The following is a 23,497-nucleotide window of genomic DNA, read 5'->3' on the forward strand; positions in this document are numbered from 1 at the left end:
CTCGCGACGTTTTTTTGTACCTAATAAACAAAAGCGTTGAAAGAAAATAATTTCCTTTCCTCGCTGGGCCTGTTTGCTCTCAGCAGTGTCTCAGGAGATAGTTATCTTCAATTCCTGGAGACTCCAGGCCACTCCTGGAGGGGTGGCAACACCTACTTCCCCTTTGGGTCGCCAAATCTGATTGGCTGTATTCCTGGAGGCTTCCATCACCGCACCTCCCGCCCCACCCGGTCAAACAGCCCCATCATCCCCAACATCGTTCGGAACTCATCAAACAAAAGCGCGCAAAAGAAAATGAAAAAGAAATAAAAATATTTTTGTTTTAATGGCCCTGTGATTGGCTCTCCCTGGGTTCAGTTCCCAACAGTCTCAACCTTGAATTGCAGGAGCCTCCAGGCCTGTCCTGGAGAGGTTGGCAACCCCTCCTCGCCCTCCGCTTGCGACGAGCCCAAGAGTCTCCTCGCCCTCGCCCTCCGCCGCGGGTTCTGGCGCCGGCTCCCTGCTGGGGCACAGGTTGCAAAAGGGAAAGGTCTTCACGTACGGGCACTCCAGCGACCTGCCCACGGCCGGCGGAAGCAGGTAAACCATGGTCGCGTCTTTCGGCTGACGACGGAGGTGACCTTCGAGCCCAGATTGGAAACCAGGAAAGCGTGCCACTAGCCCCCGTTCCTCCGATGTCCCTGAAATTAAAGACGCAAAAGAACAACTTCACCTAATTGTAGCTCCCAACAACATCAACATCCAACGAGGCCTGTCTGTATTTACACAGCACGTAGACTATACAGTGGGCCTTACATTTATCCCGACGAGATTAAATTCCTGCCGTTTATTCTGAGCGTATGATGTTTTCACTCAGACGCCCCCCCTTTCCCCCCGCCACCCCCTCCCCTCCTTTGGGAGGAACAATAGAAAAGCAGTAATTTTTAAATGGAGAGAGATTGGGAAATGTTGGTATTGTGTGGAAAAAGTGCGTCCTTCACTTCACTCCTAAACGGCCTGGCTCCAATTTTAAGGCTGTGTCCCCTTGTTCTTGATTCCCCCATCAGAGGAAAGAGTTTCTCTGTATCAACCGCGTCAAATCTCTTTATCATTTTAAAGAGTTCGATTTGATCACCCCCTCAACCTTAGAACATAAGAACATAAGTAATAGGAGCAGGAGTAGGCCATACGGCACCTCGAGCCTGCTCCGCCATTTAATACGATCATGGCTGATCCGATCATGGACTCGGGTCCACTTCCCTGCCCGCTCCCCATAACCCCTTAACCCCTTATTCTCTTATCGGTAAAGAAACTGGCTAGCTCTGCCTTAAATTTATTCAATGTCTCAGTTTCCACAGCTCGCTGAGGCAGCGAATTCCACAGATTTACAACCCTCAGAGAGAAGAAATTCCTCCTCATCTCAGTTTTAAATGTACGGCTCCTTATTCTAAGATTATGCCCCCTTCTTGGGATATGGGGATAGTGCGGGAAGGGGTGGAGGTGAGGTAGAAGATCAGCCATGATCTTATTGAATGGCGGAGCAGGCTCGAGAGGCCGAATGGCCTACTCCTGCTCCTAATTCTTATGGTCTTATATTATGTTCAGAGGGACCTGGGTGACATTGTACATGAATCACTGAACGTTAACATGCAGGTACAGCAAGCAGTTAAGAAAGCAAATGGTATGTTGGCCTTTATTACAAGAGGATTTGAGTATGAGAGTAAAGACGTCTTACTGCAATTATACAGGGCCCTGGTGAAACCACACCTGGAGTATTGTGCACAGTTTTGGTCTCCTTACCTAAGGAAGGATATACTTGCCATTGAGGGAGTGCAACGAAGGTTTACCAGATGGATTCCTGGGATGGGGGTGTGTGTCCTGTGAGGAGAGATTGAGTAGACTAGGCCTATATTTTCGAGAGTTTAGAAGAATGAGAGGTGATCTCATTGAAACATAGAAAATCTTACAGGGCTTGACAGGGTAGATGCAGGGAGGATGTTTCCTCTGGCTGGGGAGTCTAGAACCAAGGGTCACAGTCTCAGAATAAGGGGTCGGCCATTTAGGGCTGCGCTGAGGAGAAACATCTTCACTCAGAGGGGGTGAATCTTTGGAATTTTCTACCTTAGAGGCTCAGTCTTTGAGTATATTCAAGTCAGAGATTGATAGATTTTTAGATATTAAGGGAATCAAGGGATATGGGGACAGTGCAGGAAAGTGGAGTTGAGGTAGAAGATCAGCCATGATCTCATTGAATGGGGGAGCAGGCTCGAGGGGCCGAATGGCTTCATTCTTATATTCTTATGTTATGGTCTTCCTGCCTGAATCTCCTCGGATAACTCCCCTCCCCTCCTCACTACAACTGCAAACCAGTGAGCAAGTGGGGGAACTCACCCCTCGAAAGTTGCAATGGGACATTGATAGAGTAAGTGAGCTGGCAAACTGGTGTCAGACCGAGTTCAACCCGGGGAAGTGTGAGGTCATCCAATTTGGAACCAAGGTGGATCCGAGTAATTTCTAAATGTCGAGAAGCTCGGAACTGTGGAGGAGCAGAGAGATTTAGGGGTCTACGTACAGAAATCATGAACAGCTATGGGACAGGTACAAAAAATGCATTTAAAAGGCTAATGGAATACAAAATTTCAGTTCAGAGAAGGTTCACGAGGTTGATTTTTGAGATGAAGGCGTTGGCTTATGAAAAAAGATTGACCAGGTTGGGCCTGTACTCATTGGAGTTTAGAAGAATGGGAGGTGATCTTACTGAAATATATAAGATTCTGAGGGGGCTTGACAAGGTAGATGCAGAGAGGATGTTTCCCCTCGTGGGGGAATCTAGTACTCAGAATCTAGTTTCAGAATAAGGGGCCGCCTATTTAAAACAGAGATGAGGAGGAATTTCTTCTCTCAGAGGGTCGTGACTCTTTGGAATTCTCTACCCCAGAGAGCTGTGGAGGCTGTGTCATTGAATATATTTAAGGCGGAGATAGACAGAATTTTGAATGATAGGGGAGTCGAGGGTTATGTAGGGCAGGCAGGGAAGTGGAGTTAGAAACAGAGAAACATAGAAACATAGAAATCTACAGCGCAGAAGGAGGCCATTTCGGCCCATTGTGTCCGCGCCGGCTGACAAAGAGCCGCACGGCCCTCGGTCAACAGCCCTGAAGGTTACATATAAACCTATGAACAATGAACAATGGCGGAAAGGTAAAGAGCATGTTATGTTCTGAATGACTCTACAAAACTGTATTGTAAGCTCAAACTGTTGTGACCTTGGTCTCTTTAATGTGACTCCAGAGTGAGGAAGCACCTTTTATACCTGCTTGCCCCAGGGTGCACAGGTGACCCTTAGGTCTCCCACAGGTGTGCCCCCTGGTGGCATGTCTTATATATTGGTGAGGTTTACATGCATACAGAACATCACTTCCCCCTAAAGTCTTATGTATAAGTTATTTACAGGTTGAGGCGATCTGGTGCTCTGCGTTCCCAGGTTGATCGCCTGGATTGAAGTCCTGGCATGGGTGAGTCGGTCAGATCATTGCTGCATGGCCGCGCGGCTGGTCTGATCGGACTGACGGGCACGGTGGGTTCATCCGCGTGGTTGACAGCGAGGTTGATTGTGTTAGTGGGTCGCTGGGGGCCAGGTCCTTTCACAGTGGTTCCTGGTTATCTGTAGTTCGCAGTTTGGTCTGGTCCAAATGCTTTCTGCGTTTGCCCATTACATGGTTTCACAACAAACACTCCATTTTCGTCACAAACACTCCATTCCCCTCTTTGGCTAATACAGTGCTGGCAGCCCATCTGGGGCCATGAACATGGTCTACATCATTTATTCTGATGTCGCGTGGAGGTGCCGTGCGATCATGGTACATTCTCTGCTGATAGCATAAGGAAGGCTCGGTTCTGAGTGATTCTGTCCGGTGACTTCATAGCACCCGGGATAACCGGGTCTGTAGGGAGTCTACCGGGACACGTGTGGTGCTTGGCTTTATGATTTGGGCTGCCCGCTCCAGACTATTGTCGCTGACCCTAAGGTCTGGCAAGCCAAGGATGGTTGATATGGCCTTGAGACTTTCAGTCATGGCAGGAGGCCATGTGGTCCCCGGACCACCGACTGTGTGTGCACTCCCTGCCTTTCTTTGCAACGTTGCAGGGTTTCCCCATAGGGGGCAATCTGATGGGATGAGCCTTTCGTTTTTGCGACGGATAAGCTGCAACATCCCGTCTAGCGGTTCAACGTTAGCCGGCGATAACGTGAGATCCTGGCGGGACCAGGTCCTAAACTGGGGAGCCGTTACGGTTGACCCCTCGCTCTCTAGCACTTCCATAACGGCGAGCAGGTCTGCGGGCTGTGCCGTTTCCACTCCGGTGGTGGGCATCGGTAGCCAACTGAGGGTATCAGCGCCGTTCTCAGTGCCTGGCCCGTGGCAGATCATGTTACAGTGCACAGACTGTGTTAGGCATATTTGGAATCAAGCATTGAGCCTCTGCTCTCCAAAAACTGTGAGATGAGCAGCTTGTCTGACTCGAGCAAATATTGGGACACTCTTTGGTACGTCTCTTTTATCCTGTGAACACAGGCGACTGCCTTGGGTAACATATTGGATACATGTACAACCGGTTGGGGCTCGCCTGCTACTTTGGCTTGCTGCACAACACGCCCGACCCTTTGTAATAACACATCACTTGCTACAAGTACTTTGTCAGATACATATACGACCGGTTGGTGTTCGCCCGATACTTTAGCTTGTTGTAAGGTGCCCCCGACCCCATACGATAATGCATCATTGACCACGAAAGGTTATACAGTGCAAACAACTTATTGGAATGTGGTGGGTTCCTGGCCTTCTCAGCGGCCGCCCCTTTATCTTTGCCCCAAGCCCACCCATCTTCCTTGCTGGGCAACACATTCCTCTGTTTCGTTACAGCGACATTCCGTGGTCTGGACGCTCTCTCGGCCCATGGTCTGAACGCACTTTTGTCCCGTGGTCTGGACTCACTCTCGTCCCGTGGTCTGGACGCTCTTTCGTTCCGTGGTCTGGACGCACTCTCGTCCGTGTCCATGATGCCGACTGCCGTGATCTTCCTCCCCAGGGGTTTTGCCTCTGGCGTCGGGAAGACACATTCAGATCGTTTTGGATGGAGTCCCAGTCTGCTTGATCGACCTGGAGCCTCTTCCATCGTCGCGAAGAGGTCGTCAGCTTTGGGTGGTGGATACCACGCCTGTACCACTGCTCGGTTGACCTTTACCTCCTCGTTGTTGTGATGAGCAGCCTGTGCCTCGGGGATCTACAAATGGATCTGCACTTCGATGCCTGGTTCAGCTGAAGGTGGGGGCTTGATCAGCTTTTGAGCAAGGGAGATGTCGTTCGCCGGAGAAGGTACACAGAGGTCTTCCCAGTTCCATCGAATCTTCCCCATCCACCTTCTACCAAGCAGCCCATCACTTGAAACAATCCACAGCAGTAAATTGTGCACTGCTCCCTCATGGGATACTCTTATGTCAGCACTACAAATAACTGGTATCTGTTCCTTGGTGTGGATCCGCAGCTTTGCCTGAATTGGGATCAGCTTGGGTCGTCGTGCTCTGTTGCCCCAGAGCTTCTCGAATGCCTTCTGACTCATTATTGATTGACTCGCCTCCATGTCCAATTCCATGGAGACTGGAGTGCCGTTGAGTTTAACTTTTAACATTATTGGAGGGGCTTTTAGTGGTGAAGGTGTGTATCCCATATACGTCCTCTTCATCCTCAGGTTGAGTTGCCTCTCCTGCTCGTTCAGCGTGATCCTCGCTGGATCGGTCGTCCTCTCCTGACTCTGCCACGTGGTGAGTCACAGGTCATTTACACATTTGCTGGTGGTGTCCCATTGTTCCACAGCCCTTGCACACATAGTGCTTGAATCGACATTGATGGGCTTTATGGCTGCCTCTGCAGCGCCAACATGGTGTTAATGGATATGTATTCATGCCCCATGGTGGACTCTGAATCACCCTAGGCCTGGCCTCTGCGGTCGTGGAGGCCCTGCCATGCATAGTTCTGCCTGCTGAAAGCATTATTTTATGCACAGTCCTTGCCGATGAGCTTCTATTCTGTGAAGGTATCTGTTTCGTGTTGTCGCTCGTGGATATGAAAGCCTGGGCTATCGTGATGGCCTTGCTCAGATCTAGGGATTCAGTAGACAGCAGTTTGCGAAGAATGACCTCGTGGCCGATTCCAAGCATGAAAATGTCCCGCAACATTTCCTCCAAAGATCCCGCAAGGCATCTTAGGTCGGCGACAAAGCTCGCCACATTCTGGCCCTCAGAGCGATGGTGTGTGTAAAAGCGATACCTGGCCATTAAGATGCTCTCCTTCGGCTTGAGGCGTTCCCGAACCACCGTGCACAGTGTAAGTCTTGTCCGTTGGTTTGTCTGATTTTTTTTTTTTTTTTGAAATTCGTAGCCAATCGTTCCAATTCTTTGTCAAATCACAAACGCCAGAGGTCACCTTGGGCCCATTCAAGGATCACTCTGCGCCAATGCTCTTAGCCAAAAGGCCTAGAGCCACTGCACCATTCCTGGAAGTACTGCAATACCAGGTTCGTGCCATGGAGGTGGATGGGTCAGGTCCCCCACACACCTCCGTGGAGGTGGATGAGTCAAGCCACCCCACCCACCTCCTATTTCCAAAAAAGCAAGCATATACCTTCCTGATCCAGGGAGAACCACCTTGGGGTTATGGTGGTTACTCCCGTCAGGTCAGTTACGCATGATCTTAGCCAAAAGGTCCGTTGGTTTGTCTGATGCCAGCAGATTTTTGAGGAGGCCATATATCGAAGACCCACATACGGTGAGGAGAATCGCCCTGAGCTTGCCCGCCGTCTCAGCCTTGTCCAGTTCGTTGGCCACGAAGTACTGGTCGAGACGCTCAACGAAGGCTTCCCAATCATGGCCCTCAACAAATCTCTCAAGATTATCAACGGCAGCCATTACCGCGTGAAAGTTCATGATCTGTTACTCGTCGCCAATTGTTACGTTCAGAATGACTCCACAAAACTGTATTGTAAGCTCAAATTGTTGCAACCTTGGTCTCTTTAATGTGACTCCAGAGTAGGGAAGCAGCATGGTGGATTGCCTTTTATATCTGCTTGCTCCAGGGTGCACAGGTGACCCTTAGATCTCCCACAGGTGTGCCCCCTGGTGGCAAGTCTTACATATTGGTGAGATTTATATATACATACATATCAGAGCACCCAGCCCAACCAGTCCGCCCCACACAACTGCACCAAAACCTTCTACACTCCACCCCAACAGGAGCCATGTGATCTCCTGGGAAAGGCAAAAAACAGATAAAAACTCAGGCCAATTGGGGAAAAATAAATCTGGGAAAATTCGTCTCCGACCCATCCAGGCGATCGAAACTAATCCAGATCATCACCCTGCAGTACTTACATCATATGAGGCTCTTCCCTGAGTACTTACATCATATGAGGCCAAGATCAGATCAGCCATGATCTTATTGAATGGCAGAGCAGGCTCGAGGGGCCAAATGGCCTACTCCTGAAAGAGATATATTGGCCTTGGAGAGAGGGCAGTGCACTTTCACCAGAATTATGCAAATTCAAAAGGGAATTGGATAAATACTTGAAAAACATTTCTAGGGCTATGGGCAATCCTTCCCCTAATTTTTAATTTGGGTGCGCGGTCCCTTTATGGGGCTGCACGGGCCAATCAAAGTTTTTCGCATGTGTGAAATTTCACATTGGAAAGACCAATCCTGGGATGTGCCATGGAGAAAGAGCAGGGGGGTTGTGGGACTAATTAGACAGCTCTTTGAAAGAGCCTGCACAGGCACGATGGGCCAAATGGCCTCCTTCTGTGCTGCATCATTCTATTGTTCTAAGGTTCTTGAAAGTATCCTTAACAAGCAGGTAGTCTCTCCATGTAACTATAGAAAATTAACCTCCTTGATAAAGTGCTACATCCCCACCGACTCTGGGGAATCCCTTGCCCGAGACCGCTGAAAGTGGCGGAGGAGCATCCGGGAAGGCACCAAACACCGCGAGTCTCTTCGCCGGGCACGCAGAAGCCAAGCGCAAACAGTGGAAGGAGCGCATGACAACCCAAGCACCCCACCCACCCGTCCCACCAAACACCGTCTGCCCTACCTGTGACAGAGGCTGTAGATCCCATATTGGTCTCATCAGTCACCTGAGAACTCATATTAGTGTGGAAGCATCGTCATAATCATCATAGGCAGTCCCTCAAAATCGAGGAAGACTTGCTTCCACTCTAAAAGTGAGTTCTCAGGTGGCTGTACAGTCCAATACGAGAACCACAGTCTCTGTCACAGGTGGGACACACAGTGGTTGAAGGAAAGGGTGGGTGGGGAGTCTAGTTTGCCGCACGCTCCTTCCGCTTGTTTTCTGCATGCTCTTGGCGACGAGACTCGAGGTGCTCAGCGCCCTCCCGGATGCTCTTCCTCCACTTAGGACAGTCTTTGGCCAGGGACTCCCAGGTGTCGGTGGGGATGTTGCATTTTATCAAGGAAGCTTTGAGGGTGTCCTTGTAACGTTTCCTCTGCCCACATGGGGCTCGCTTGCCATGTAGGAGTTCCGGGTAGGGTGCTTGCTTTGGGAGTCTTGTGTCGGGCATGCGACCGATGTGGCCTGCCCAGCGGAGCTGTTTGAGTGTGGTCAGTGCTTCGATGCTGGGGACGTTGGCCTGATCGAGAACACTGGCGTTGGTGCGTCTGTCCTCCCAGAGGATTTGCATGATCTTGCGGAGGCATCATTGGTGCTATTTCTCCAGCGATTTGAGGTGTTTACTGTATATGGTCCACGTCGCTGAGCTATACAGGAGGGCGGTATTACTATGGCCCTGTAGACCATAAGCTTGGTGGCAGATTTGAGGGCTTGAGCTTCGAACATTCTGTTCCTCAGGCAGCTGAAGTCTGCGCTGGTGCACTAGAGACAGTGTTGCACCTCATCGTCGATGTCTGCCCTTGCTGATAATAGGCTCCCGAGGTATGGAAAGGGGTCCACATTGTCCAGGGCCACGCCGTGGATCTTGATGACTGGGGGCAGTACTGTGTGACGGGGTCAGGTTGGTGGAGGACCTTTGTCTTACGGATGTTTAGTGTAAGGCCCATGCTTTCGTACGCCTCAGTGAAGATGTTGACTATGACTTGGAGTTCAGTCTTTGTGGAAGCAAGTCATCCTCGACTCTGAGGGAGCGCCGAAGGAGAAGGGAAAGTCCTCTTTTTCAAGCGTTGTTTTCTGCGAATGATGATGCCATAACATTCCTGCTCCTGTGCAGTTTTAACTACTTTGCGTCTTGGCTGTAAAACCTACCCATCGAATTTTTCTAAACTCATAAAAGAATTATAACTATATATTTCTGTGTTTATGAGCTACCGCTGACCATAAAATGTTTATAGCGCGAATGCAAAGTACAAGCTGGAACATTAATGCCTTTAGCATCGTTCTGTGATATTCCAACCACTGGGGCGGGGGAGGGGGCTCTGGTGTGGTGTCACAGAGCTGCCGAGGTGTAGTGAGCCTGAAAATCTATTTGTGAAGGTTTCCTTTGGTCAATTTTTCCAGTGAATGGAAAGACTTGCATAAGAACACAAGAAATAGCAGCAGGAGGAGGCCATACGGCCCCTCGAGCCTGCTCCCCCATTCAATAAGATCGTGGCCGATCTGATCTTGGCTTCAACTCCACTTCCCCGCCCGCTCTCCATAACCCTTGACTCCCTTAGAACATAAGAACATAAGAAATAGGAGCAGGAGTAAGCCATATGGCCCCTCGAGCCTGCTACGCCATTTAATACGATCATGGCTGATCCGATCATGGACTCAGCTCCACTTTCCTCCCCGCTTCCCATAACCTTTTACTCCCTTATCGTTCAAAAATCTGTCTATCTCTATCTTAAATATATTCACTGGCCCAGCCCCCACAGCTCTCCAAAAATTCACGACCCTCTGAGAGAAGAAATTTCTCCTCATCTCTGTCTTAAATGGGCAAACCCTTATTCTGAAACTATGCCCCCTAGTTCTATATTCCACCACGAGGGGAAACATCCTCTCTACATCTACCCTGTCAAGACCCCTCAGAATCTTATATGTTTCAATAAGATCACCTCTCATTCTTTTAAACTCCAATGAGTATAGGCCCAACCTGCTCAACCTTTCTTCATATTATAATCCCTTCATCTCAGCCACCTCTAATGCAAGTATATCCCTCCTTGTATTTCAATATTGCCCATCATGACATCAGGATATCTCAAAGCACTTTACAGCCAATGAAGTGCTTTTGGAGTGACTATGTGGCTTGAGGAATGGTGCAAGAGGGAGGGATTCAAATTCCTGGGAACTGGTTCTGGGGAAGGTGGGAGCAGTACAAACCAGACGGTCTGCACCTGGACAGGACCGGAACCGATGTCCGAGGGGGAGTGTTTGCTAGTGCTGTTGGGGAGGATTTAAACTAATATGTCAGGTGGATGGAAATCTACGGAGAGAGACAAAGGGAAGTAAAATAGGGGCAGAAGCAAAAGTTAGAAAGGAGATAAGGAAAAGTGGGGGGCAGAGAAATCAAAGGCTAAAATCAAAAAGGGCCACATTACAACATAATTCTAAAAGGACAGAGTGTTAAAAAAACAAGCCTGAAGGCTCTGTGCCTCAATGCGAGGAGCATTTGTAATAAGGTGGATGAATTAACTGTGCAGATAGCTGTTAACGGATATGATATAATTGTGATTAAGGAGACATGGCTCCAGGGTGACCAAGGCTGGGAACTCAACATCCAGGGGTATTCAACATTCAGGAAGGATAGACAGAAAGGAAAAGGAGGTGGGGTAGCGTTGCTGGTTAAAGAGGAGATTAACACAATAGTAAGGAAGGATATTAGCTTGGAAGATGTGGAATCTGTATGGGTAGAGCTGCGAAACAGAAAAAGGCAGAAAACGCTAGTGGGAGTTGTGTACAGACCACCAAAAAGTTCTTTTGAGTTGATATTTTTGAATTCTAAATTGGTTGCAGTTGTAAAGTGATAAACTAATTGGGCATGTGGTTTATTCTGATTTAAGTGGGGAGGTTGGGGATGGCATCAAACAGGAAATTAGGGATGCGTGCAATAAAGGTACAGCAGTTATCATGGGTGACTTTAATCTACATATAGATTGGGTTAACCAAACCGGTAGCAATACAGTGGAAGAGGATTTCCTGGAGTGTATAAGGGATGGTTTGAGACCAATATGTCGAGGAACCAACTAGAGAGCTGGCCATCTTAGACTGGGTGTTTTGTAATGAGAGAGGATTAATTAGCAATCTTGTTGTGCAAGGTCCCTTGGGAAGAGTGACCATAATATGGTAGAATGCTTCATTAAGATGGAGAGTGACACAGTTAATACAGAGACTAGGGTCCTGAACTTAAAGAAAGGTAACTTCGATAGTATGAGACATGAATTGGCTAGAATAGACTGGCGAATTATATTTAAAGGTTTAATGGTGGATAGGCAATGGCAGACTTTAAAAGATCACATGGATGAACTTCAACAATTGTACATCCCTGGCTGGCGTAAAAATAAAACAGGGAAGGTGGCTCAACCGGGGCGAACAAGGGAAATTAGGGATAGTGTTAAATCCAAGGAAGAGGCATATAAATTGGCCAGAAAAAGCAGCAAACCTGAGGACTGGGAGACATTTAGAATTCAGCAGAGGAGGACAAAGGGTTTAATTAGGAGGGGGAAAATAGAGTATGAGAGGAAGCTTGCTGGCAACATAAAAACTGACTGCAAAAGATTCTATAGATATGTGAATAGAAAAAGATTAGTGAAGACAAATGTCGGTCCCTTGCAGTTAGAATCAGGTGAGTGTATAACGGGGAACAAAGAAATGGCAGACCAATTGAACAAATACTTTGGTTCTGGCTTCACAAAGGAAGACACAAATAACTTTCTGGAAATACGAGGGGACCGAGGGTCTAGCAAGAAGGAGGAACTGAAGGAAATCCTTATTAGTCAGGAAATTGTGTTGGGGAAATTGATGGGATTGAAGGCCGATAAATCCCCGGGGCCTGATAGTCTGCATCCCAGAGTACTTAAAGAAGTGGCCCTAGAAATAGTGGATGCACTGGTGGTCATTTTCCAACATTCTATAGACTCTGGATCTGTTCGTATGGATTGGAGGGTAGCTAATGTAACCCCACTTTTTAAAAAAGGAGGGAGAGAGAAAACACGGAATTATAGACCGGTTAGCCTGACATCGGTAGTGGGGAAAATGTTGCAATCAATTATTAAAGATGTAATAGCAGCGCATTTGGAAAGCAGTGACAGGATCGGTCCAAGTCAGCATGGATTTATGAAAGAGAAATCATTCTTGACAAATCTTCTGGAATTTTTTGAGGATGTAACTAGTAGCGAGGACAAGGGAGAACCAGTGGATGTGGTGTATTTGGACTTTCAAAAGGCTTTTGACAATGTCCCACACAAGAGATTGGTGTGCAAAATTAAAGCACATGGTATTGGGGGTAATGAAGTGACGTGGATAGAGACTGGTTGGCAGACAAGAAGCAAAGAGTAGGAATAAACGTGTCCTTTTCAGAATGGCAGGCAGTGACTAGTGGGGTACTGTAGGGCTCAGTGCTGGGACCCCAGCTATTTACAGTATACATTAATGATTTAGATGAAGGAATTGAATGTAATATCTCCAAGTTTGCAGATGACACTAAGCTGGGTGGCGGTGTGAGCTGTGAGGAGGATGCTAAGAGGCTGCAGGGTGACTTGGACAAGTTAGGTGAGTGGGCAAATGCATGGCAAATGCAGTATAATGTAGATAAATGTGAGGTTATGCACTTTGGTTGCAAAAACAGGAAGGCAGAATATTATCTGAATGGTGACAGATTAGTAAAAGAGGAGGTGCAACGAGTCCTGGGTGTCATGGTACATCAGTCATTGAAAGTTGGCATACAGGTACAGCAGGCGGTGAAGAAGGCAAATGGCATGTTGGCCTTCATCATAAGAGGATTTGAGTATAGGAGCAGGGAGGTCTTACTGCAGTTGCACAGGGCCTTAGTGAGGCCACACCTTGAATATTGTGTACAGTTTTGGTCTCCTAATCTGAGGAAGGACGTTCTTGCTATTGAGGGAGTGCAGTGAAGGTTCACCAGACTGATTCCCGGGATGGCAGGACTGACATATGAAGAAAGACTGGATCGACTAGGCTTATATTCACTGGAATTAAAAAAAATGAGAGGCGATTTCATAGAAACATATAAAATTCTGACAGGATTGGACAGGTTAGATGCAGGAAGAATGTTCCCGAGGTTGGGGAAGTCCAGAACCAGGGGTCACAGTCTAAGGATAAGGAGAAAGCCATTTAGGACCGAGATGAGGAGAAACTTCTTCACTCAGAGAGAGTTGTGAGCATGTGGAATTCTCTACCACAGAAAGTTGTTGAAGCCAGTTCGTTAGATATATTCAAAAGGGAGTTAGATGTGGCCCTTATGGGTAAAGGGATCAAGGGGTATGGAGAGAAAGCAGGAATGGGGTACTGAAGTTGTATGATCAGCCATGATCATATTGAATGGTGGTGCAGGGTCGATGGGCTGAACGGCCTACTCCTGCACCTATTTTCTATGTTTCTAGTCACTGTTGTAATGTAGGAAACGTGGCAGTCAATTTACGCACAGCAAGCTCCCACAAACAGCAATGCGGTAATGACCTGCTTTTTCATAGTGATGTTGGTTGAAGGGTAAATATTGGCTCAGGATACTGGGGAGATCTCCCCTTGCCTTTCTTCGGAATAGTGCCATGGGATAGCTTATGTCCATCTGAGGTGGCAGACGTGGCCTCGATTGTAGTCCTTAATGGGTAGCACTCTCGCCTCTGAGTCAGAATGTTGGAGTGGATTCAAGTCCCAACCCAGGAACTTGAGCCCAAAATCTAAGGTGACACTTCAGTGCCAGTACGGAGGGAGCGCTGCACTGTTGGAGGTACCGTCTTTCAGATAAGACGTTAAACCGAGGCCCAGTCCAATCCTGTTATGTCTTGAATAAAGAGTCAGACTAGATACTGCAAGCTCAAAGTAAGTGTTATCATAGTACTTTATTGCAGACCTCAGAGTGCCTCTCCAGCCTGTGAGGCCTCCTTATATACTGGTGCTCCCAAGGGATTGTGGGATCCCTTGGAACTCCAGGGGATAAGCCCTCTGGCGGTTAGACATGTTATTTACAGGTTTACATATATAATAGATCCCATTTTTGAAGAAGAGCAAGGGAGTTATCCCCGGTGTCCTGGGCCCAATATTTATTCTCAACTAACTTTGCGAAAACAGATAATCTGGTCATTATCACATTGCCGTTTATGGGAGCTTGCTGTGCGCAAATTGCCTGGCATGTTTCGCACATTAGAGCAGTGACTACACTTCAAAAGTACTTCATTGTCCATGAAATGCTTTGGGACGTGTTGAGGCCGTGAAAGGTACTATATAAATGCAGGACCGTTCTTGGCTTTTGTTCCATCGATGCATTTCTCTTTCCAACGCCAATCCTTCTCAATTTACCTCCCTCCCCCCCACCATTCCGCTTTGCATCATAAATGTCCTCTTTTTCCCCTATCGTCTCGCCCCTATCTTCTGCTTCCTTAGGCACACCCTCTCCTCCCCACCCAGGTGAAGCTGAAGGCCTCTTTCATGGCGTATTTACTCAATTATGAGTAAAGCTAGGGCCCCACCTCGAGTTTGCCATGCGACGATAATCTTTTAACTTTCGAGAGATGTTTCCAGCCCTGCTTAGTGCGGCAGAGCGACCTCAAAATGCAGGTCGCTGCAGGTGCTGAAGGCGATAAGGATCGGAGCCGCCCCTGTTTGCATTGGAGTCTGACAGTGAGACGGTTCCAGTGAGAGATTAAGAGGCCCGGCACTGCACACAACGCTTTGAAACTGGCTGAGGCTGGGAGAGCAAACCTCTCTTAATGCATGCCTCCGAGCTGGTGCACGCTGCTGGTCGCACCGGCGGCTTACAGAAGTAACCTTGGGTCTGGTTTACAGGCAGGCAACGCAGCACTGTGGCAGCCGATTGCACCCTGCCCGACAACAACAACAACAACTTATATTTACATAGCGCCTTTTTAACGCAGTGAAACGTCCCGAGGCGCTTCACAGCAGTGTTTTAAGTCAGAAACAAATGCATTTGGCCTCGAGCCACACAAGGAGAAATCAGGGCAGCTGAACAAAAGCTTGGTCAAAGAGGTAGGTTTTAAGGAATGTTTTAAAAGGAGGAAAGAGAGGTGGAGAGGCAGAGAGGTTTAGGGAGGGAGTTCCAGAGCTTGGGGCCTAGGCAACAGAAGGCACGGCCACCGATGGTGGAGCGATTATAATCAGGGATGCTCAGGAGGGCAGAATTAGAGGAGCGCAGATATCGCGGGGATAGGCACTGTATTACAGTGCATGTATATATGTTAATACAAAATACACACACTATTATTTATTAGTAAATAACTGTTAAATGGCTTACCCCTTATTCTTAGACTGTGTCCCCTGGTTCTGGACTTTTCCAACATTGGGAACATTCTTCCTGCATCTAACCTGTCCAATCCCGTCAGAATTTTATACGCTTCTATGAGATCCCCTCTCATTCTTCTGAATTCCAGTGAATATAAACCTAGTCGATCCAGTCCTGCTTCATATGTCAGTCCTGCCATCCTGGGAATAAGTCTGGTGAACCTTCGCTGCACTCCCTTAATAGCAAGAATGTCCTTCCTCAGATTAGGAGACCAAAACTGTACACAATATTCAAGGTGTGGCCTCACGATGGCCCTGTACAATTGCAGTCAGACCTCGCCTGCTCCTATACTCAAATCCTCTCACTATGAAGGCCAACATGCCATTTGACGTCTTCACCGCCTGCTGTTCCTGCATGCCAACTTTCAATGACTGATGTACCATGACACCCAGGTCTCGTTGCACCTCCCCTTTTCCTAATCTGTCACCATTCAGATAATATTCTGCTTTCGTGGTTTTGCCACCAAAGTGGATAACCTTACATTTATCAACATTATACTGCATCTGCTATGCTTTTGCCCACTTACCTAACCTGTCCAAGTCACCCTGCAGCCTCTTAGCATCCTCCTCACAGCTCACACTTCCACCCTACTTAGTGTCATCTGCAAACTTGGAGATATTACATTCAATTCCTTCGTCTAAATCATTAATGTATATTGTAAATAATTGGGTACCAGCACGGAACCATGCGGTACCCCACTAGTCACTGCCTGCCATTCTGAAAAGGACCCATTTATTCCTAATCTTTGCTTCCTGTCTGCCAACCAGTTTTCTATCCACGTCAATACATTACCCCCAATACCATGTGCTTTAATTTTGCACACGAATCACTTGTGTGGGACCTTGTCAAAAGCCTTTTGAAATCCAAATACACCACATCCACTGGTTCTTCCTTGTCCACTCTACATCCTCAAAAAATTCCAGAAGATTTGTCAAGCATGATTTCCCTTTCATAAATCCATGATGACTTGGATCGATCCTGTCACTGCTTTCCAAATGCGTTGCTATTTCATCTTTAATAATTGATTCCAACATTTTCCCCACTACCGATGTCAGGCTAACCAGTCTATAATTCCCTGTTTTCTCTCTCCCTCCTTTTTTAGCTACCCTCCAATCCATAGGAACCGATCCAGAGTCTATAGAATTTTGGAAAATGACCACCGATGCATCTACTATTTCTAGGGCCACTTCCTTAAGTACTCTGGGATGCAGACTATCAGGCCCCGGGGATTTATCGGCCTTCAATCTCATCAATTTCCCCAACACAATTTCCTGACTAATAAGCATTTCCTTTAGTTCTTCCTCGCTAGATCCTCAGTCCCCTAGTATTTCCGGAAGGTTATTTGTGTCTTCCTTAGTGAAGCCAGAACCAAAGTATTTGTTCAATTGGTCTGCCATTTCTTTGTTCCCCATTATACATTCACCTGATTCTGACTGCAAGGGACCTACATTTGTCTTCACTAATCTTTTTCTCTTCATATATCTATAGAAGCTTTTGCAGTCAGTTTTTATGTTCCCTGCAAGCTTTCTCTCATATTTTCCCCCTCCTAATTAAACCCTTTGTCCTCCTCTGCTGAATTCTAAATTTCTCCCAGTCCTCAGGTTTGCTGCTTTTTCTGGCCAATTTATATGCCTCTTCCTTGGATTTAACACTATCCCTAATTTCCCTTGTTAGCCACGGTTGAGCCACCTTTCCTGTTTTATTTTTACGCCAGACAGGGATGTACAATTGTTGTAGTTCATCCATGTGATCTTTAAATGTCTGCCATTACCTATCCACCGTCAACCCTTTAAGTATAATTCCGCCAGTCTATCCTAGCCATTTCACGTCGCATACCATCAAAGTTACTTTTCTTTAAGTTCAGGGCCCTAGTCTCGGAATTAACTGTGTCACTCGCCATATTATGGTCACTCTTCCCCAAGGGGCCTCGCACAATAAGATTGCTAATTAATCCTCTCTCATTACACAACACCCAGTCTAGGATGGCCAGATTTCTAGTTGGTTCCTCGACATATTGGTCTAGAAAGCCATCCCTTATACACTGCAGGAAATCCTCCTCCACCGTATTGCCACCAGTTTGGTTAGCCCAATCTATACGTAGATTAAAGTCACCCATGATAACTGCTGTACCTTTATTGCATGCATCCCTAATTTCCTGTTTGATGCCATCCCCAACCTCACTACTACTGTTTGGTGGTCAGTATACAACTCCCACTAGCATTTTCTGCCCTTTGGTGTTCCGCAGCTCTACCCATACAGATTCCACATCATCCAGGCTAATATCCTTCCTTACTATTGCATTAATCTCCTCTTTAACCAGCAACGTTACCCCACCTCCTTTTCCTTTCTGTCTATCCTTCCTGAATATTGAATATCCCTGGATGTTGAGTTCCCAGCCTTGGTCACCCTGGAGCCATGTCTCCATAATCCCAATTACATCATATCTGTTAACAGCTATCTGCGCAGTTAATTCATCCACCTTATTACGAATGCTCCTCGCATTGAGACACAGAGCCTTCAGGCTTGTTTTTTTAACGCTCTTTGTCCTTTTAGAATTATGTTGTAATGTGTCCCTTTTTGATTTTTGCCTTTGATTTCTCTGCCCTCCACTTTTCCTTATCTCCTTTCTAACTTTTGCTTTTGCCCTATTTTACTTCCCTCTGTCTCCCTGCATAGATTCCCATCCCCCTAGCATATTAGTTTAACAGTTTAATAGTCCCAACAGCACTAGAAAACATTCCCCCTAGGACATCGGTTCCGGTCCTGCCCAGGTGCAGACTGTCTGGTTTGTACTGCTCCCACCTCCCCCAGAACCGGTTCCAATGTCCCAGGAATTTGAATCCCTCCCTCTTGCACCATTCCTCAAGCCACATATTCATCTTAACTATCCTGCTATTTCTACTCTGACTAGCACATGGCACTGGTAGCAATCCTGAGATTACTAGTCCAAAACACTGGATTACTAGTGCTTGGCACTGGATTACTAGTCCAGGCCACTGGATTAGTGGTATAAAACACTGGATTACTAGTACATGGCACTGGATTACTAGTCCAGACCTTTGCATTGCATACCATGACACTGCAGCACCCAGAATTTTGATGCAGCGACAATGAAAGAACGGCTATAATTGCAAATGGTGGTGGGTGACGTGGGTGTGAGAGTTCCCAGAGCATTGCTTCTCAATGGTAGCGGACACGGGGGAGGGAACTGCTGTTTACAACTTTGGTCGGTCGTGTGTCCTGTCGATCGTACCTACTACAGCCCGCAGTGCGCTGGTGATAGAGAGGGGGAGGACGGATGTCGAGTCAGAAGTGACAGCACTCATTATGGACTCACATCCCGGACTGGGGCTTGGAACCATAACCTTCTGACCCAGAGGCAACAGTGCTGTCACTGAGCCAAGCTGACTATACCAGTACAGAACGCGTACACAAATGGGGAGCACCAATAAATGGTTGTGTTTCTAAAGCCTTACACTACGCTGTGCTTGAACCTGCAGGCTTGTGTTATAACTCTGTATTTTTACAGGAATATTTACCGATTTCAACAATCTGCATTTCTACCCCACCTTCAATCTCATAAAAGCCTCCAGGAAGCTTCTTACAGAATTACAAAGTAATGGAAGGCCCATCAAGGTCGGGCGCCAGGAAGGGCGGCTGGAACTTGGTCAGGGGGAAAAGGTTAAAAGAATCGTAGAATGATACAGCACAGGAGGCCGCCATGCGGCCCATCGTGCCTGTGCTGGCTCTTGGAAAGAGCGCTCCATTTAGAATATTGAGGCTCAGTGGGCAGCACTCTCGCCTCTGAGTCAGAAGGTTGTGGGTTCAAGTCCCACTCCAGGGACTTGAGCACAAAAAACTTAGGCTGACACTTACAGTGCTGAGGGAGTGCTGCACTGTTGGAGGTGCCGTCTTTCGGATGAGACGTTAAACCGACGTCCCCTCTGCTCTCTTAAGTGGACGTGAAGGATCCCATGACACTATTTTGAAGAAGAGCAGGGAAGTTATCCCCGGTGTCCTGGCCAATAATTATCCCTCAATCAACATTACAAAAAAATCCCAGATTATCTATCATTATCACGTTGCTGTTTGTGGGAGCTTGCTGTGCGCAAGTTGGCTGCCCCGTTCCCCACATTACAACAGTGGCTACACTCCAAAAAGTACTTCATTGGCTGTAAAGCGCTTTGAAACGTCTGGTGGTCGTGAAAGGCGCTATAGAATTTCAATACTTTCTTTCATTCGAATCATAGAATGGTTACAGCACAGGAAGCCTCCATTTGGCCCGTCGAGCCCGTGCCGGCTCTCTGCAAGGGTGCTTCAGCCAGTCCTACACTCCCGCCCTTTCCCCATTGCCTTGCAAATTTTTCCTTTTCAAGTATTTATCCAATTTCCTTTTGAAAGTTACTATCGAATCTGCTCCCACCACCCTTTCAGGCAGCGCGTTCCAGATCACAACAACTCGCTGCATTAAAAATATTCTCATTTCGTCCTTCAAAGTTTTGACAATTATATTAACTTTTGTCATTTTACAACGTTAAAGGCACCACATAAATGCAAGTTGTTGTTGTTGTGTCCTCTAGTTATAAGAACATAAGAACATAAGAAATAGGAGCAGGAGTAGGCCATACGACCTCTCGAGCCTGCTCTGCCATTCAATAAGATCATGGCTGATCCGATCATGGACTCAGCTCCACTTCCCCGCTCGCTCCCCATAACCCCTTATTCCCTTATCTTTTAAGAAACTGTCTATTTCTGTCTTAAATATATTCAATGTCCCGGCTTCCACAGCTTTCTGAGGCAGCAAATTCCACAGATTCACAACCCTCAGAGAAGAAATTTCTCCTCATCTCTGTTTTAAATGGGCAGCCCCTTATTCTAAGATCATGCCCTCTAGTTCTAGTCTCCCCACCAGTGGAAATATCCTCTCTGCATCCATCTTGTCAAGCCCCCTCATACGTTTTGATAAGATCACCTTTCATTCTTCTGAATTCCAATGAGAGTAGAGGCCCAATCTACTCAACCTTTCCTCATAAGTCAACCCCCTCATCTCCGGAATCAACCTAGGGAACCTTCTCTGAACTGCCTCCAAAGCAAGTATATCCTTTCGTAAATATGGACCCTCCTGCCATATAATATAAAATATAGTAAAATAATAGACGTATTTGTGAGGTAATGTCAAGATTTAGCAACTTTTTGATCATAGGGAAGACTGAGAGAAAGAAATTCCAGTTTTGTGGCCCTGGGAAGTGTCACACTTATTGGTCCAATCAAAATAGGCTTCAAATCGATGCCTTAGCAATCAGTGAACAATGGTTCTCATTGCCAGTCCATGAGCTCTACAAGTACATAAGAAATAGGAGCAGGAGTAGGCCATATGGCCCCTCGAACCTGCTCCGCCATTTAATACGATCATGGCTGATCCGATCATGGACTCAGGTCCACTTCCCCGCCCGCTCCCCAGGATGCCAATCATAAGCTTAGAACCATTGACTTGGACCAATTGAATCCAAATAGATTCTCTCTCTGCCTTAGGCAGTCCCCTGGAGTCGAAGATGACTTGTTTCTGCACTAAAATAAATTGTAAGGTGACTGATGAGACCAAATGAAGATCCTGATGTTCCAGGTCCCGAACTTCATTTTAAAGGGTGGAAGATGCCTGTTTGTGAATTCTTTTAATGTGGGGTGGCCGTTGCACACCAGCTACCACACGGGCTTGACAGAGCTAGGTCTTGGTCCAATGGCAAGGGGGTCCAAGATGATTGGAGACCGGCTGCTGCTGTCATAAACAGCACTGAGATAACTACAAAACAATCTGCATTAAGTATTGGTTCAGGGATAAATATTGGCCGGACAGCGGAGAGAACTCTTCCACTCTTCTTTGAAGTTGAATTGAGTGTAATATCTCCAAGTTTGCAGATGATACTAAGCTGGGTGGCAGTGTGAGCTGTGAGGAGGATGCTAAGAGGCTGCAGGATGACTTGGACAGGTTAGGTGAGTGGGCAAATGCATTGCAGATGCAGTATAATGTGGATAAATAGAAACATAGAAACATAGAAAATAGATGCAGGAGTAGGCCATTCGGCCCTTCAAGCCTGCACCACCATTCAATAAGATCATGGCTGATCATTCACCTCAGTACCCCTTTCTTGCTTTCTCTTCATAACCCTTGACCTCTTTAGCCATAAGGGCCATATCTAACTCCCTCTTGAATATATCCAATAAACTGGCATCAACAACTCTTTGTGGTAGGGAATTCCACAGCTTAACAACTCTCTGAATGAAGAAGTTTCTCCTCATCTCAGTCCTAAATGGCTTACCCCTTATCCTTAGACTGTGTCCTCTGGTTCTGGACTTCCCCAACATCGGGAACATTCTTCCTGCATCTAACCTGTCCTGTCCCGTCAGAATTTTATATGTTTCTATGAGATCCCCTCTCAGCCTTCGAAACTCCAGTGAATACAGACCCAGTCGATCCAGTCTCTCCTCATATGTCAGTCCTGCCATCCCGGGAATCAGTCTGGCGAACCTTCGCTGCACTCCTTCAATAGCAAGAATGTCCTTCCTCAGATTAGGAGACAAACTGAACACAATGTTTCAGGTGAGGCCTCACCAAGGCCCTGAACAATTGCAGTAAGACCTCCCTACTCCTATACTCAAATCCCCTAGCCAACATACCATATGCCTTCTTCACTGCCTGCTATACCTGCATGCCAACTTTCAATGACTGATGTACCATGACACCCAGGTCTCATTGCAGCTCCCTTTTCCTAATCTGCCACCATTCAGATAATATTCTGCCTTCGTGTTTTTGCCCCCGAAGTGAATAACCTCACATTTATCCACATTATACTGCATCTGCCATGCATTTGCCCACTCACCTAACCTGTCCAAATCAACCTGCAGCCTCTTAGCGTCCTCCTCACAGCTCACAATGCCGCCCAGCTTAGTGTCATCTGCAAACTTGGAGATATTACACTCAATTCCTTCATCTAAATCATTAATGTATATGAAAATAGCTGGGGTCCCAGCACTGAGCCCTGCGGCACCCCACTAGTCATTGCCTGCCATTCTGAAAAGGACCCATTTATCCCGACTCTCTGCTTCCTGTCTGCCAACCAGTTCTCTATCCATGTCAGTACATTATCCCCAATACCATGTGCTTTAATTTTGCACACCAATCTCTTGTGTGGGACCTTGTCAAAAGCCTTTTGAAAGTCCAAATACACCACATCCACTGGTTCTCCCTTGTCCACTGTACTAGTTACATCCTCAAAAAATTCCAGAAGATTTGTCAAGCATGATTTCCCTTTCATAAATCCATGCTGACTTGGACGGATCCTGTCACTGCTTTCCAAATGCATTGCTATTTCAACTTTAATAATTGATTCCAACATTTTCCCCACTACCGCTAACCAGTCTCTAATTACTCGTTTTATCTCTCCCTCCTTTTTTAAAAAGTGGTGTTACATTAGCTACCCTCCAGTCCATAGGAACTGATCCAGAGTCAATAGACTGTTGGAAAATGATCACCAATGTATCCACTATTTCTAAGGCCACTTCCTTAAGTATTCTGGGATGCAGACTATCAGGCCCCGGGGATTTATCAGCCTTCAATCCCATCAACTTCCCGAACACAATTTCCTGCCTAATAAGGATTTCCTTCAGTTCTTCCTTCTCACTAGACCCTCGGTCCCCTAGTATTTCCGGAAGGTTATTTGTGTCTTCCTTCGTGAAGGCAGAACCAAAGTATTTGTTCAACTAGTCTGCCATTTCTTTATTCCCCATTATAAATTCACCTGAATCTGACTGCAAGGGACCTATGTTTGTCTTCTCTAATCTTTTTCTCTTCACATATTTATGGAAGCGTTTGCAGTAAGTTTTTATGTTCCCAGCAAGCTTCCTCTCAAACTCTATTTTTTATTCACTGCATTCACTGAGGCATATGAAAGCACGGGCCTTATGCTTAACATCTGTAAGACA

At 46.8% G+C, this 23,497-nt stretch overlaps 1 protein-coding gene across 1 annotated transcript in view; it reads right to left on the reverse strand.

The window, feature by feature from the left end:
* Nucleotides 1-369: 369 nt before the first annotated feature.
* Nucleotides 370-23,497, reverse strand: part of slc23a3 (solute carrier family 23 member 3) — a 165,366-nt gene continuing 142,238 nt past the window's right edge. Inside the window, exon 12 of the mRNA XM_070873499.1 lies at nt 370-680. Within this exon, the coding sequence (XP_070729600.1) occupies nt 370-680 (311 nt within the window). The remainder of the gene's footprint in view (nt 681-23,497) is intronic.

The sequence above is a fragment of the Pristiophorus japonicus genome, chromosome 3 (assembly GCF_044704955.1).
Source record: "Pristiophorus japonicus isolate sPriJap1 chromosome 3, sPriJap1.hap1, whole genome shotgun sequence".
In the NCBI taxonomy this organism is placed as follows: domain Eukaryota; kingdom Metazoa; phylum Chordata; class Chondrichthyes; family Pristiophoridae; genus Pristiophorus; species Pristiophorus japonicus.